The sequence below is a fragment of the Anomaloglossus baeobatrachus genome, chromosome 10 (genome assembly GCF_048569485.1).
Source record: "Anomaloglossus baeobatrachus isolate aAnoBae1 chromosome 10, aAnoBae1.hap1, whole genome shotgun sequence".
NCBI classification, from domain to species: Eukaryota; Metazoa; Chordata; class Amphibia; order Anura; family Aromobatidae; genus Anomaloglossus; species Anomaloglossus baeobatrachus.
The window spans coordinates 59,957,449-59,971,605 of record NC_134362.1 but is presented as its reverse complement, the minus strand read 5'-3'; the positions used below and the strand labels follow the sequence as shown (position 1 = coordinate 59,971,605).

The 14,157-nt window shown below is 46.9% G+C and overlaps 1 protein-coding gene across 1 annotated transcript in view; it reads right to left on the bottom strand.

Annotated features, from left to right (window-relative positions):
* The window catches only part of LOC142254343 (malignant fibrous histiocytoma-amplified sequence 1 homolog), a 37,779-nt gene extending 34,443 nt beyond the window's left edge, over positions 1 to 3,336 (bottom strand). Inside the window, exon 1 of the mRNA XM_075325389.1 lies at positions 3,305 to 3,336. Within this exon, the coding sequence (XP_075181504.1) occupies positions 3,305 to 3,336 (32 nt within the window). The remainder of the gene's footprint in view (positions 1 to 3,304) is intronic.
* Between the last annotated feature and the right edge of the window lie 10,821 nt (positions 3,337 to 14,157).

The following is a 14,157-nucleotide window of genomic DNA, read 5'->3' as shown; positions in this document are numbered from 1 at the left end:
AGGTTAGGGCAGGCGGATCCATTGAGGATGTGGAGGTTGGCCACCAGCTCTTGGAGGACCAACGGTCCCAGCTGTGGGCCACCCTACACCCCTTCCGGGGGTTGTTTACCAACCAGCCCGGAAGGACTAACTTGGCTGTCCATCACGTGGACACTGGGGATCATCCCCCGATCAGGCGTTCAGCATATCGGGTCTCCCTGGAGGTGCAGCAACACATGCGCCAGGAGATTGACGAGATGCTGAAGCTGGGGGTGATCCAGGCATCCAACAGCGCTTGGGCCTCGCCTGTAGTCCTCGTCCCTAAGAAGGACCGAACCACTCGGTTCTGCGTGGACTACAGGGGGCTCAATGCTGTCACGGTCGCCGATGCGTACCCAATGCCACGCATCGATGACCTGCTCGATCAGTTGGCCGGGGCTCAGTACCTGACCATCATGGATCTGAGCCGGGGATATTGGCAGATCCCCCTGACTCGCAAGGCCAGGGAACGCTCTGCCTTTATTACCCCATTTGGACTGTACGAGTCCACGGTGATGTCATTCGGGATGAGGAATGCCCCTGCCACTTTCCAGCGGATGGTCAACACCCTGCTCAAGGGACTTGAAGGGTACGCGGCCGCGTACCTGGATGACATTGCCGTCTTCAGTCCCACCTGGGAAGATCACCTAGAGCATCTAGCACAGGTGCTCAGGCGGATCCACCAGGCAGGTTTGACCATCAAGCCGGGAAAGTGTCAGCTGGCCATGAGCGAGGTCCAGTACCTCGGTCACCGGGTAGGCGGGAGAACACTGAAGCCTGAGCCTGAGAAAGTGGAGGCCATCGCGTCCTGGCCCACCCCCAGGACCAAGAAGCAGGTGATGTCCTTCTTGGGGACCGCTGGGTACTATAGGAGGTTTGTTCCATGCTATAGTAGCCTGGCAAAGCCCTTGACGGACCTCACCAAGAAGAAGCTGCCCTCTGCAGTCGATTGGACAATGGACTGCGAGACAGCCTTCCGGGCCCTAAAGGACGCCCTGTCCAGCCCGCCCGTGCTACAGGCAGCCGACTTCACGCGGCCGTTTGTAGTACAGACCGACGCCAGTGACTTCGGCCTCGGTGCGGTGCTCAGCCAGGTGGACTCTGCGAGCCAAGAGCACCCAGTCTTGTACCTGAGCAGGAAGCTGTTACCAAGGGAAGTGGCCTATTCCACGATGGAAAAGGAGTGCCTGGCCATAGTGTGGGCCCTGCAGCGTCTGCAACCCTATCTATACGGGCGCCACTTCATCGTGGAGACGGACCACAATCCCCTCAGCTGGTTACACACTGTCTCCGGGACGAATGGCAGGTTGTTGCGATGGAGCCTGGCGCTCCAGCAATACAACTTCACCATTCGACACAAAAGGGGCCGTGACCACGGTAACGCAGACGGGCTGTCCCGACAAGGAGAGGTCGCGGACGGGCGCACGGGGGAACACCGGAGTGTGCTGCCCCCTAGCGCCCTCAAAAGGGGGGAGGTGTGAGGTAAATCCGGAGATATGACGATAAATCATGATATTCAAGTTATGTCAGGAAGCCCTCTCCTGGTGTCACCCCCCCTTTCCTTCACACAACTCCTTCAATCAGAAAATTTACCACAGGGATAAACGGTTTGTTTAGCAGATAGGTGTCAAAGGAACTGGTCTGTGTTCCACTTACACCTCCATGGCCATCTCCTGTGATATGGAGATTAGATGATGTGGGAACAATGGACACAGGATGACTCCCTGCCGTGACCCTGTGGTAGGGGCTGCTATCTAATTAGCAAGCTTGGAAGTATCCAGACAGAACGACTCCAGGAAAATATGGTTCATATCTCGCAAGCCATATTTCCGATAAATATGGCAACCATAAAAATGGTGTCTCTGCATGCGGACGATGCTGGCACACCTTTTTTATGGGAGTAGGACATTGGGAAGTACCCCAGGCGTGATATCAGCCAATGGGGAACTAGTAGACAAGTCATGAGTCCTCTCGTTCTGTAGCTAAATTCATAACTGTCACAATGAGAGCGTTGGCGTCCGCCTATGACGCTCCCAGGCAAAGTTATGGCCCATATTCCATGTTGTGGATATTGTCCATAACTCCAGCCAGGGGTGGAGCAGTGTTCCCTCTGAGGTCACTAAGGTAGGAGGGGACCTGGATTTGCCCAGGTTGATAACCCTACTTCGGCCATTTTCCAGTGTTCTTTCGCTGGGGGTCACGTGTAGGAAACATCTGTGGGAAGGATCCTAGAAACCTGGTCTACAGCGCCCCCCTGTGGCCAGACGCACAAGGTAACTGCTGGAACTGTGTATGCCTGTTTGTAACCCATGCTTTGATTGTAACTGTACTCTGACATATGTATATTCTGTAGATTCCCTATTGTATATATTGTAGTTTCTAGTGTGCTTTAGGCTGATTAAATTATATAATTAATCTTGGGCTGTTCTGTTATCTCGATCTTGAATCCCACGTCTGTGTGTTCGGCTAATAGTTACCGTGAAGCGGTTGGTGGCAGCGAGTTGTGCCAAGGATTATTGTGGGGAGGCCAGTGAGATTCGGGGAGGTTTTATATATTCCGCCCGCGGAGGTCGGGGGAATATATACCCTACTCTCACCGGGGACCCTTCAATAATCGGCATAAGTAGTATAGCGGCCTCCTTGCTTATTGCCGGGCAATTCCATAATTGGCCTGACTATAAGAGGGGCGCTAGAGAGCGCGTCACGTGCTCTGTCTGTCGGTCGGGAGGTATAAAGGAGGGGTGACCCCCACTTGTTACCCCCCGATTGTGACGTACTGGTAGCCAGCGCGGGGGATTTCTGAGTGCCCCCCCCGGTGGTTCGTGACACTAATGTCGGCCATTTTTGTGGACATCGAAAGATTTGGTTGCCAATCTAATGGGTACGCGAGTGCTGGACAACTGGTTGTTGGTGAAGATGTCGATTGGGCATCACCATTGTTTTGGTTTCCTCTTTTTGAGAATTGTCCACAGGTTCTCAAAAGGTATTGAGATCTGGAGAGTTTCCTGAACATGGACCCACAATTTTGATGGATTGTTCACTGAAACACAGAATTATCACTTGTACCTTGTGACCTGGTCTCCAGCGTGCAGGAAAAGATTTGTTCATCACTGAATTGTTGGTAGAAATTGCCCTTGGAGGATGTGTAGATACCTTTCTTTATTCTATATCAATGTTCCTAGGCAAAATTGTGAGTAAGCCCATTAACCTGGATGAAAAGCCCCCATGGATGTATGATCTTAGGCTCATTTACTGTTGTCATAACATAGGACTAATTGCAACTCACCTGTTCTTCTCCAGACAATGATTCTTCCACATGTATCGAACAGTCTGAAGGGGGCTTCATCAGAGAAAATAACTTTACCCCAGTCATCTGAAATCCCTTCAGTGGACTTCCTGTAAAATTATTTTTGCTGATGGAGCCCTCTTCAAAACGGATTGGGAGATTTGGAAGAATATGACGTATAAATCGTCCAGAGAAGAAAAGGTGAGCACTACCCACGAGTCCTGTGTGACGCCAATATTAACCCCTTAGTGACGGAGCTAATTTTCACCTTAATGACCAGACCAAATTTTGCAATTCTGACCAGTGTCACTTCATGAGGTTATAACTCTGGAACACTTCAACGGATCCTGGTGATTTTGAGACTGTTTTTTCGTCACATATTGGACTTCATGATAGTACCAAATTTAGGACAATATTTTTTGCGTTTATTTATGAAAAAAATTGAATTTTGGCAAAAATTTTGAAAATTTAGCAATTTTCAACTTTTGAATTTTTATACCGTTAAACCAGAGATTTCTGTCACACAAAATAGTTAATAAATAACATTTCCCACTTGTCTACTTTACATCAGCACAATTTTGGAAACAACATTTTTTTTTGTTAGGAAGTTAGAGGGGTTCAAAGTTTATCAGCGATTTCTCATTTTTACATCAAAATTTACAAAACCCTTTTTTTAGGGACCACATCACATTTGAAGTGACTTCGATAGGCCTAGGTGACAGAAAATACCCAAAAGTGACCCCATTCTAAAAACTGCACCCCCCAAAGTACTCAAAACCACATTCAAGAAGTTTATTAACCCTTCAGGTGCTTCACATGAACAAAAGCAATGTGGAATGAAAAAAAGCAAAAATTAAATCTTACCTAAAAATGTTGCTCTAACCCAAATTTATTCACTTTTAGAAGAAATAACACAACAAAATGGACTCCAAAACGTGTTCCCCACTTTCTTATGAACGCACGGATACCCCACATGTGGTCAGAAACCTCTGTTTGGACAAATGGGAGGGCTCGGAACAGAAGGAGCAATATTTGAATTTTGGAAAGCAAATTTGGCTGAAATAGATTGCGGGCACCATGTTGCATTTACAGGTCCGCTAAGGTACCTAAACAGAAGAAACCCCTCACAAGTGACGCCATTTTGGAAACTAGACCCCTCAAGGCTTTTATCTAGGTGTATAGTGAGCAGTTTGAATCCAAGAGTACTTCACAGAATTTGCTAAGCTTTGGTTGCCATATTGAAAGTTTTCATTTTTTTCACAAAAATGTTGCTTTAGCATCATATTTCTTACTTTTTCAAGAGGCAACAACAAACCGTGGACCCAACAGGTTGTTATACAATGTCTTATGAGCACAGGGATACCCCACATGTGGCCAAAAACCTCTGTTTGGATAAATGGGAGGGCTTGGAATGGAAGGAGCACCATTTGAATTCTGGAAAAGTTGAAATAAATTGCGGGCACCATGTCACATTTGCAGGGCCCCTTGGGTACCTATACAGCAGAAACCCCCCACAAGTGACCCCATTTTGGAAACTGGATTTTATTCAGGAGTATAGTAAGCATTTTGAATCCACAGGTACTTCACAAAAATGTTGCTGTAGCAACAAATTTCTCACTTTTAGGCTATGTGGCCATGATCCAGCGACACGGCGTCTAGTACACAGTGTCAGCCTTCCTGCAGAGATGTGAGTGTTGTCCACGGAAGAACGCAGCTGCCCATGCCCACGATTTGGGTTCAGGCTGCTGTGGAGCTCTATGCTACCTGCAGAGAACACTCTTGTCTCCGCAGCATATATTTACATACTGAGGCTCGGGAAGCTGCGCTACAGGTCAGTGTATGCTGCGGAGAAGAGAAGCACAGTGGGCACGGGATTTCTAAAAATCCTTCCACTGTGCTTCTACTGCACAACGCAGCGTTATGGACGCAGGGAAAACACTGCGCCCAAAACGCTGCAAACCCTGATCGCGGGCGCACAGCCTAAAATGCTACAATGGATGAATGGATAGATGTCAAACAAATATAACGTCCCACCCCCTGCATATTCTAAGCTGGCGCCCTTTAGTGCCTTTCATGTGGCACTAAAGAATGCCTAGCCTTGTATTTAGCCCCCCAAAAAATTAATAATTAAAATAAGCGACGTGGTGTCCCCCCTATTTTTGATAGCCAGCTAGGGTAAAGCAGACAGCTGTAGCCTGAAAACCACAGCTGACAGCTTCACCTTGGCTGGTGATCAATTTGGAGGGCTCCCCAGGCGGTTTTTTTTTTTTTTTTAAAAACCAAACAAACGTGGGGTCCCCCCCAAATTAGATCACCAGCCAAGGGGTCTGGTATTCTCAGGGTGGGAAGAGCCATGGTTATTGGTGGCAAACGGGGTAATATACGGGGTTGATACCAGCTGTAATGTCACTTGGCATCAAGCCCTGGGGTTTGTGATGTCACGGCATCTAAACAGATACCAGACATCACTAACCCAGTCAGTAATAAAAAAAAAAAAATAAAGACAAAAAAAAAATTTGAAAAAAAACCTCCCCGAAACATCTCTTTTTTCACCAATTTATTGAAAATAAACAAATTCCGGTCGCTGTAATCCATTTTGGAGGTCCTTCGACGACTCTGGACCTTCTAGAATATGGGGGGCACGTTCAGGGAATGTATCCCCCATTTTCTGGAAGAGCAAGCTCTCCATGAGCAGTGTGGGTGCAGTAATCTGAGAATACTGCACTCACATTGCCCCGGTCCAACCTAGGGCAGAGTGACCTGCAGTAACCTCATTCCAGAATATGAGGGGCACGCTCACAGAACGTACCCCCCATTTTCTAGAACAGCAGGCTCTCCATGTGAGGAGTGTGGCTGCAGATTACTGCACTCACTCTCCCCCGGTCCACAGTGCAGCAGCATGTGCAGCAGCGATGTCAGCGTCCCTGCTTGCAAGGATCCAGCTGACAGCCACTGTCTGCACATGCGCCGCCAGGTTTCCAGAAGGAGGAGGAGTGATCGCGGGGACGGTGCAGCAGCCAGGTAACGGGGCTGACGGCGGGACCTGGGGACAACTTTTCTGTCGCATGCGACGTATCACATGCGGCAGAAAGAGCAGCATGAATGCGGCCGCACGCTACTGTGTGCTACGCGCCGCCATCTTGCATGCTCCGGAGGGGGGAAGGGGGGCGGCTCTGGAGAACCGGAGGGGGCTCCGGAGGACCAGAGGGCTCCGGTGTACCGGAGGAGGGGTCAGGGGGAGGACATTTCCCTGCGATCTGAAATGTTTGATCATGTCAGATCGGAGGGAAATGAATGCAGAGCCGGCGGCGGCTGCAGTTTTCGGCGCGCGTCGGTGCCATTTTGGATTGTCCGGGGGGTGGGTGTTGATTTCTCCGGTACCAGGGGCTTTGGGGGCACTAGGGACTTATATTTCTTTATCATCTGACATGTATCAGAAATCAGTATTATTTGCCATTTTTTTTTTATGTGATTGGCGGTATACGGTGTATACTGGCGATCACATTATGGGGGTCCAAAAAAACCACCCCGATTCATAATCTTGGGGTCTCAGCTACCTCCGGTAGCTGAAACCCCTGAGATTTTCCGTCACTGGGGGGCGCTACAAGCTTTTTCCGGCCTGACGTCTCAAGACGTCGGAACAGAATAAGTACCCTGTTTTTCCGAGGTCTTGAGACATTAGGCCGTCGCTATGGGGTTAAGTGATCCTAAGGCCATTCATGTGTGTGGTTGCTTTTCAGCCTTCTCCAGCCTGATGGAGCACCATGTCACAAGGCAAACGTGTGTCGGGTCCATCAAACTCCCCAGATCTCAATCCTATTGAGAACCTATGGTCAATCCTTAAAAACACAAAAATTGTGATAAACCCAACTGATTAGACATAAATGGGTCACCAGTCAGGATTTGGCACAAAAAGCTGATAACTAGCTTCCAGGGCGAAGGGCAGAAGTCTTAAAAAATAAGAGTCAACGCTGTAAATATTGAGTCTTTACATAAGAATGTGAATAAAAATGTAATAACTTACTAAATATTTATAATTGTACTTTATTAATCATAAAAACATCCTACTAAACGATCTAAGCGGCCATTATCACACATGACCATGCGTGGTTGTAGGTTCATTGTCGAGAACCACACGTCTGTCTGGTCTGTTATAGCTTTCCTCAACTCTGCGATGGTGTGTTGTTTGTCACCTAAACAAGTTAGTTTCAACAGAGACTATTCCTGCTTCACCGAGGCAGTTCTTCCAGCTTGCAACTGATATGGACGACATTCTCCAAGAGGACAATTCAGAGATGGAGGATGAGGAGGGGGTGCAGGAACTGGTGTTGGAGGTGGAGGACACCCTGATGGAACCTGGGTCTGCAGTCCTTAGCGTCGATAAAAGGTGTGCTGTCCCAGGATCGTGTTTAGTCCCGGGCTCAACAAGGTTCATCCAATGTGGTGTCATGTTAATGTAGCATCCCTGGCCACAAGCACTTGTTCACATGTTGGTCGTTAAGTGGACCTTCCCAGTAACTGCATTGGTCAGTGCACAGGTGATGTTATGGAACATGTACGGGTGTAAGAGGACACACCGGGAAAAATAGTTACACAACATTGATGCACTGTATCCATTTCAAAATGGTACCAGGACTTCTAAAATTAGACAACTGGCTTAGTTTCAGGTGTTTGTGATTAGAGATAGGTGAACCCGTAGATGTTTGGGTTTGGCGGGTCCAGTCTGACTTACAAAAAAAACAAACAACAAAAGTCCAGTTTGGGACCTGAATATAAGCCCAGATGCCAAACCCCATATAAATCTATGGGGACCCGAACAATGTGATCTCATTGTGATTGATAAAAAGAAAAAAAAATGCCAAAAAAGCAGAGAGTCAGATCACCTTTTTTATTTCTGATCAGACGCACTGCCCGGCGTCTGAAGTGGTGACAACGAATACAGGAACATGCGTCACCGCTGATGATGATGCTGGGCAATGGGTATTGAATCGCATGTTAGTACGGGCGGCACGGTGGTTAGCACTGCAGCCTTGCAGCGCTGGGGTCCCGGGTTCGAGTCCCACCAAGGACAACATCTGCAAGGAATTTGTATGTTCCACCCTTGTTTGCGTGGGTTTCCTCCGGGTTCTCCGGTTTCCTCCCACACTCCAAAGACATACAGATAGGGAATTTAGATTGTGAGCCCCAATGGGGACAGTGGTCCTGATGTATGTAAAGCGCTGCAGAATATGTTAGCACTATATAAAAAAATAAAGAAGAAAGTTAGTACGCCCCATGTGGGCGTGCTACCATGCTAAGAATGCGGACTAGTTGAGGGAAGTAACGCCCTTGTGACAAGTCCCTGTGCTCATTAGCATATCATAAAGGATTTAGGAATGCTTTTTCTAAAGATCTCTTTATCTATGCTAGTGTATACAGGGACAGTTAGGCAGGGATTAGCAATATACACCCAGAACTGCTTGTAGTTCTGGGTGCATATTGCAGCCGACAGGTTCCCTTTAAGGTCAATTTCATAGAACGGAACGTGATTCATGAATTGGTCCCGAATCTCCTGACCCAAAGGTCGTGAGCTCTCCATTCTCCATCAATGGGAATCTTCAAGCACAAACTGGATAAACATATAGCTGGGATTATTTAGGAAAACCTGAACTCTCTGGGGGTTGGACCCAATGGCCCTTGAGGTCCCTTCCAACTCTACCCTTCTTAGATTTAAACTCAACAGCCTCATATAAGCCCATGAAGTTTGGGTCGATGTTTCTGTTTCCATTGGTTTTACGTCTTAATTACAAGAGGGATACCATGCAACAAAGCCCCCTATAACGGCCCCCATAAAAGTTAGATGATTGGCAGATCCTGTCGAAATTGACGTATTCAGTCGACTTTCATCTAAGCATAAGAGGAAAGTCGTGAGAATCTGTTTGGCAGTCTGTCTACTCCGGAAAGGAGCGCTAACATTAATCATGCAGTGTGAATGGACCTTTAGTCAAAAAAAAGCAAAGGAAGGTGAAAGAACATGTAGAGGAGTCTACAACAGTCATTGACCTCCATAGAAAAATATGGTGCATGCTTGTACTGCTGGGATTCCCCTACAGATTTTAGCTAATTGGGAGAAAATCTGTGACCATCCTATGATCAGTGGACTCAGTGATTAAGAAATATTGATGTACGTCGCACAATCTCTTATCTTGAGTGCATCGGCTGTGATATACGTGCATGTTCCAGATTGAACATTTTCATTTTTCGCAGTTCTCATCTTATGGGGAAGTTAGCTCAGAACTTTGTACAAAGCGATCGTCGCCCACAATAGCCAGTCACAAGTCTGAATTATTTAAAAACTAAGACTTTTAAAATCAATCATCTTAATGAGCCTCGTTAATTCAATTGATCTATCAGTATATCCGGATCCCTAGAATACTCACTTTTTCCTTCCATGCATTCATCTTTGAGGCGAGGCTCCATTTTTTTTTTTTTTCAACGTGAAGTTTCATTTCCTTATAGATTCACTTGTTCTAGAAAAAAAAAAAAAGTGTTTGTCATGTCAGGAAATGCTTAAAGGGAACCAGACAGCTGATTCATGCTGCCTGAATTATAACAATCACGAATCAGACAAAATCCGGCTCCAGAACTTCAGGGATGTGGTCGGTCTCCAGAGGCTTTTCTCCGCTCACCCCGTTCTCCTGAGTGACAGGGATTCCTCTTACGTTCAAAATAAATATATGATCTCGAAACAGACACAATACACACCGATGTGGTCACACATTGGAAACTCTTCCCCCATGATGCAGTTTTAAAACCTGTGCATAGACAAACTGCAGGACAGTATAGATCAGATGTAAACTATGAGGAGATCTGGGCATATAATGGGACTATAAATATCTAATCATTACATCAAGAGTTTAAATTTAAAAAAACAAATAAAGTGAAGGATGAAGATTTACTACAAAAGATCCATTGATTTCAACCTGTGAAGCTACTGGGATTAAAATGATTGTTAAAGGGAACCTGTCACCAGATTTGGGGCCTATAAGCTGTGGCCACCACCAGTGGGCTCTTATATACAGCATTCTGGAATGTTGTATACAGTGTGTCCACCCATATCCTGTCCACCGCCATTAACTTGAGAACGGCGGCAGCTATAGGCATAGAAGTGGTGTCTAGGTATAGTAAAGTAGCCATGCGCTACGCAATGAAACCACCTATAGCGCCACCTGGTGAAAAACAACATAGTTTGCATTTTTATCTCGAAAATGGAACGAGATAGAGAAAAAAAGTGAATTACAAGATTACAATCAATTCAATACGAATCGACACCTTGCATACAGAAATGCTATTCACTGTATAAGAGCCGAGGCCGCTGTGTAGAACGTAAGATCCCTTTATAATACTCACCGAAGGGTCGGTACGGTGCAGACTGGTCAGATTGGCGCCTCCTCTTTCGGCCATCTTTGTCCTCCTTCTCCTGAAGCCTGAGTGCATGACGTGTCCTACGTCATCCACACTAGCCGGCACTGAGGTCCCGCTCATGCGCACTACAATACTTTGATTTGTCCTGCTCAGGACACCTCAACGTGCACCTGTGCAGGACCTCAATGCTGGCTAGTGTGGATTACTTAGGACACGTCATGCACCCAGGCTTCAGAAGAAGGAGGACAAAGATGGCCGAAAGAGGAGGCGACGGTACCGAAGGACAGAGACACCCATCCGACCAGTCTGCACCGCACCTTAGGTGAGTATTATAAAGTGATTTTTACGTTCTACACAGCGGTCTGGGCTCTTATATACAGTATGTTAGATTGCTGTATATAAGACCTCAGTGGTGGTGGGCGCAGCTTATATGGTGACAGGTTTCATTTAAAGCGAACTTGTCACCAGTTTTTTCAGTACTGACCCAAAAGTATCACCTTTTGCAGCTCCTGGGCTGCATTCTATGAAGGTGCACCTTGTTCCCTGACATCCCTTGCAGACCCCAAAAATAACTTTATAAAATATGACCACCATGTACGGAAATGACCTATTCTGGTTGGATGGGCGGGCTCTTTTTCGGCTCCTGTCCCCCTTCCTGTCGCTGTTTGCCGTCCTCCTTTGATGATTGACGTGTCTGACACCTCAGTCATCATCCATGTAGCTGGGCTAAATCCCACGCCTGCGCAGTCATACCCGGCTCGCGCAGGCGCACTTCGCTCTGCCCCATTGTGGGCAGAGCCGAAAACATAGGTGCACTTGCGTGAGCCTGCTCACAATCTCACATCTGCGCAGAGAGCTCACCGGCTCGCGCAAGTGCATCTATGTTTTTGGCTCTGCCCGGAATGGAGCAGAGCAAGCTGCGCCTGCGCGAGCCGACAATGACTACATAGGCGCAAGATTCAGTCCCACTACGTAGATGATGACGGAGGCAGACACGTCAATCTTCAAAGGAGGACGGCAACAGCGTCAGGAGAGAGGACAGGAGCCGAAAAAGAGCACACCCATCCAACCAGAACAGGTCATTTGCATACGTGGCGGTCAGATTTTATAAAGTTATTCCTGGGGTCTGCAAGGGGAGTCCGGGAACAAGGTGCACCTTCATAGAATGCAGCCCAGGAGCTGCAGAAGGTGACACTTTAGGTTCAATACTGAAAAAACTGGTGACAAGTTCCCTTTAAAATATATATTTATACTTCAAGTGCGCACCACTTATAGATGCACTAAAGAGTTCTATTTATTGCCAGTGAATATTTTTAGCAGCATTCTACATTATCTCAAAAATAATAATTTCTCTGACTATGCAAAAAGAAAATTTTTTTTTACCAGAGGTGGGTCACCCCTGATTGGAGAGCGGACAGATCTGACATGCAGCACAATCGGAGAGAAAAGAGCTTGTAAGCACTGTACTGCTTGCCTAGGAGACCAACCACAGCTAAGGTGGCAGGTAACCTAGGCAATGAACAGTAAACCACAGAATTAAAAGGGAATCTGTCACCAGGTTTTTGCTCCCCCATCTGAGTGCAGCATAACGTAGAGACAGAGACCCTGATTCCAGCAATGTGTCACTTACTGAGCTGTTTTGCTAAAATCACTGTTTTCTCTGCTGCAGATCTAGCAGTTATACAGAGCTCATGAATATTGTGGACTACATGCAGCACACCAAGTAGTCATTCAATGATGATCTCCTGCTGATTAAACAGTGATGTTATTAAAATTGCACTAAGCAGCCCAGTAAGTGACCCATCGCTGGAATCAGGATCTCTGCCCCTACGTTAAACTGCTCTCATATTAGATGGAAAAAACCTGGTGACAGATTCCCTGTAAAAACCTCACCATTATTATGAATTAATTTTTAATAAAAGGGAAATTGCAACTTTGTTTTCTGAGCATTTTGCAGTTTTACCCATTTCTGATGAGGGCACCTTTTTAAAATCGTCCTTATTACCAGGTGTCAGCTTTTTTTTCTTTTTGCATAGTCAGAGAAATTATTATTTTTGAGATAATGTAGAATGCTGCTAAAAATATTCACTGGCCATAAATAGAACTCTTTAATGCATCTCTTTAGACCTACCCTCCCCGATAAGAAACGTCAATAAGTTTCAGTTTTGCTTCTTGTAGAGGCTCATATGAAGCTTTATAGAGGACATTCAGGCCCAGATTTAAATCCAATGGAGGCATAGGAATTATTGTGGGCCTAAAGCTAGGGTCACACGTAGCGACACAGCAGCGATCACGACTGACGACCTGACCTTATCAGGATCGCTGCTGTGTCGTTACATGGTCGCTGGTGAGCTGTCAAACAGGCAGATCTCACCAGCGACCAGCCCCCAGCAACGCGTGGAAGCGATGCTGCGCTTGGTAACGAAGGTAAATATCGGGTAACCAAGCAAAATGCTTCACTGGTTACCCGATATTTACCTTGGTTACCAGCGCACACCGCTTGGCGCTGGCTCCCTGCACTCCTAGCCAGAGTACACATCGGGTTAAAAAGCAAACCTTTGCTTATTTACCCGACGTGTACTCTGGCTACGCGTGCAGGGAGCAGGCACTGGCAGCCTGAGAGCGGCGGACGCTAGTAACTAAGGTAAATATCGGGTAACCAGCAAAGCACTTCGCTTGGTTACCCGATGTTTACCTTGGTTACAGCTTACCGCAGGCTGCCAGAAGCTGTTTCCCTGCTCCCTGCTTCAGTTTGTCGCTCTCTCGCTGTCACACACAGCGATGTGTGCTTCACAGCGGGAGAGCAACGGCCAAAAAATGGTCCAGGACATTCAGCAGCGACCGGTGACCTCACAGCAGGGGCCAGGTCGTTGCTGGATGTCACACACAGCGACAGCGACGGGACATCGCTGCTACGTCGCAGAAAATGGTGACTTAGCAATGTCGCCGTCGCTGTGTGTGACACCACCTTAATTCTGTAGATAGCCCTTGGGATGATTGGCTAGAAGATCAAAGAAGGTGCTTAAGGCGGATATCTGGACCTTAAACGTACTAGGCCTCAATCCCTTGTCAAACTGACTGTAGAAAGTCTAGGATCTTCAGAATGTTTAGACAGGAGAGATTCGAGATGGGCCCTGCTTAATGAGCACAAAACGTCTTCCACATCTTTGCATAGAATGACAGATCACACGTTTACTGCTTTTCTGTATTATAGATTTAACCGGCTCTGAAAGACCTTGTACCCTCAGTATTTACCTTCCAGGATTCAAGGGTGAAATAAAGAGCACTGAGACAGAAGATCGCCCCTGAATAGTAGTAGAATGGGACTTTCAAAAGCAATCAGTTTTAGAAGGGGAAACCAGCTTCTCTTCAGCCAGAATGGGACGATTACTCTGGCCTGATCTCATTGAATCTTCCTCAGCATCCCTGGGATCAGGGTAAATGGTGGA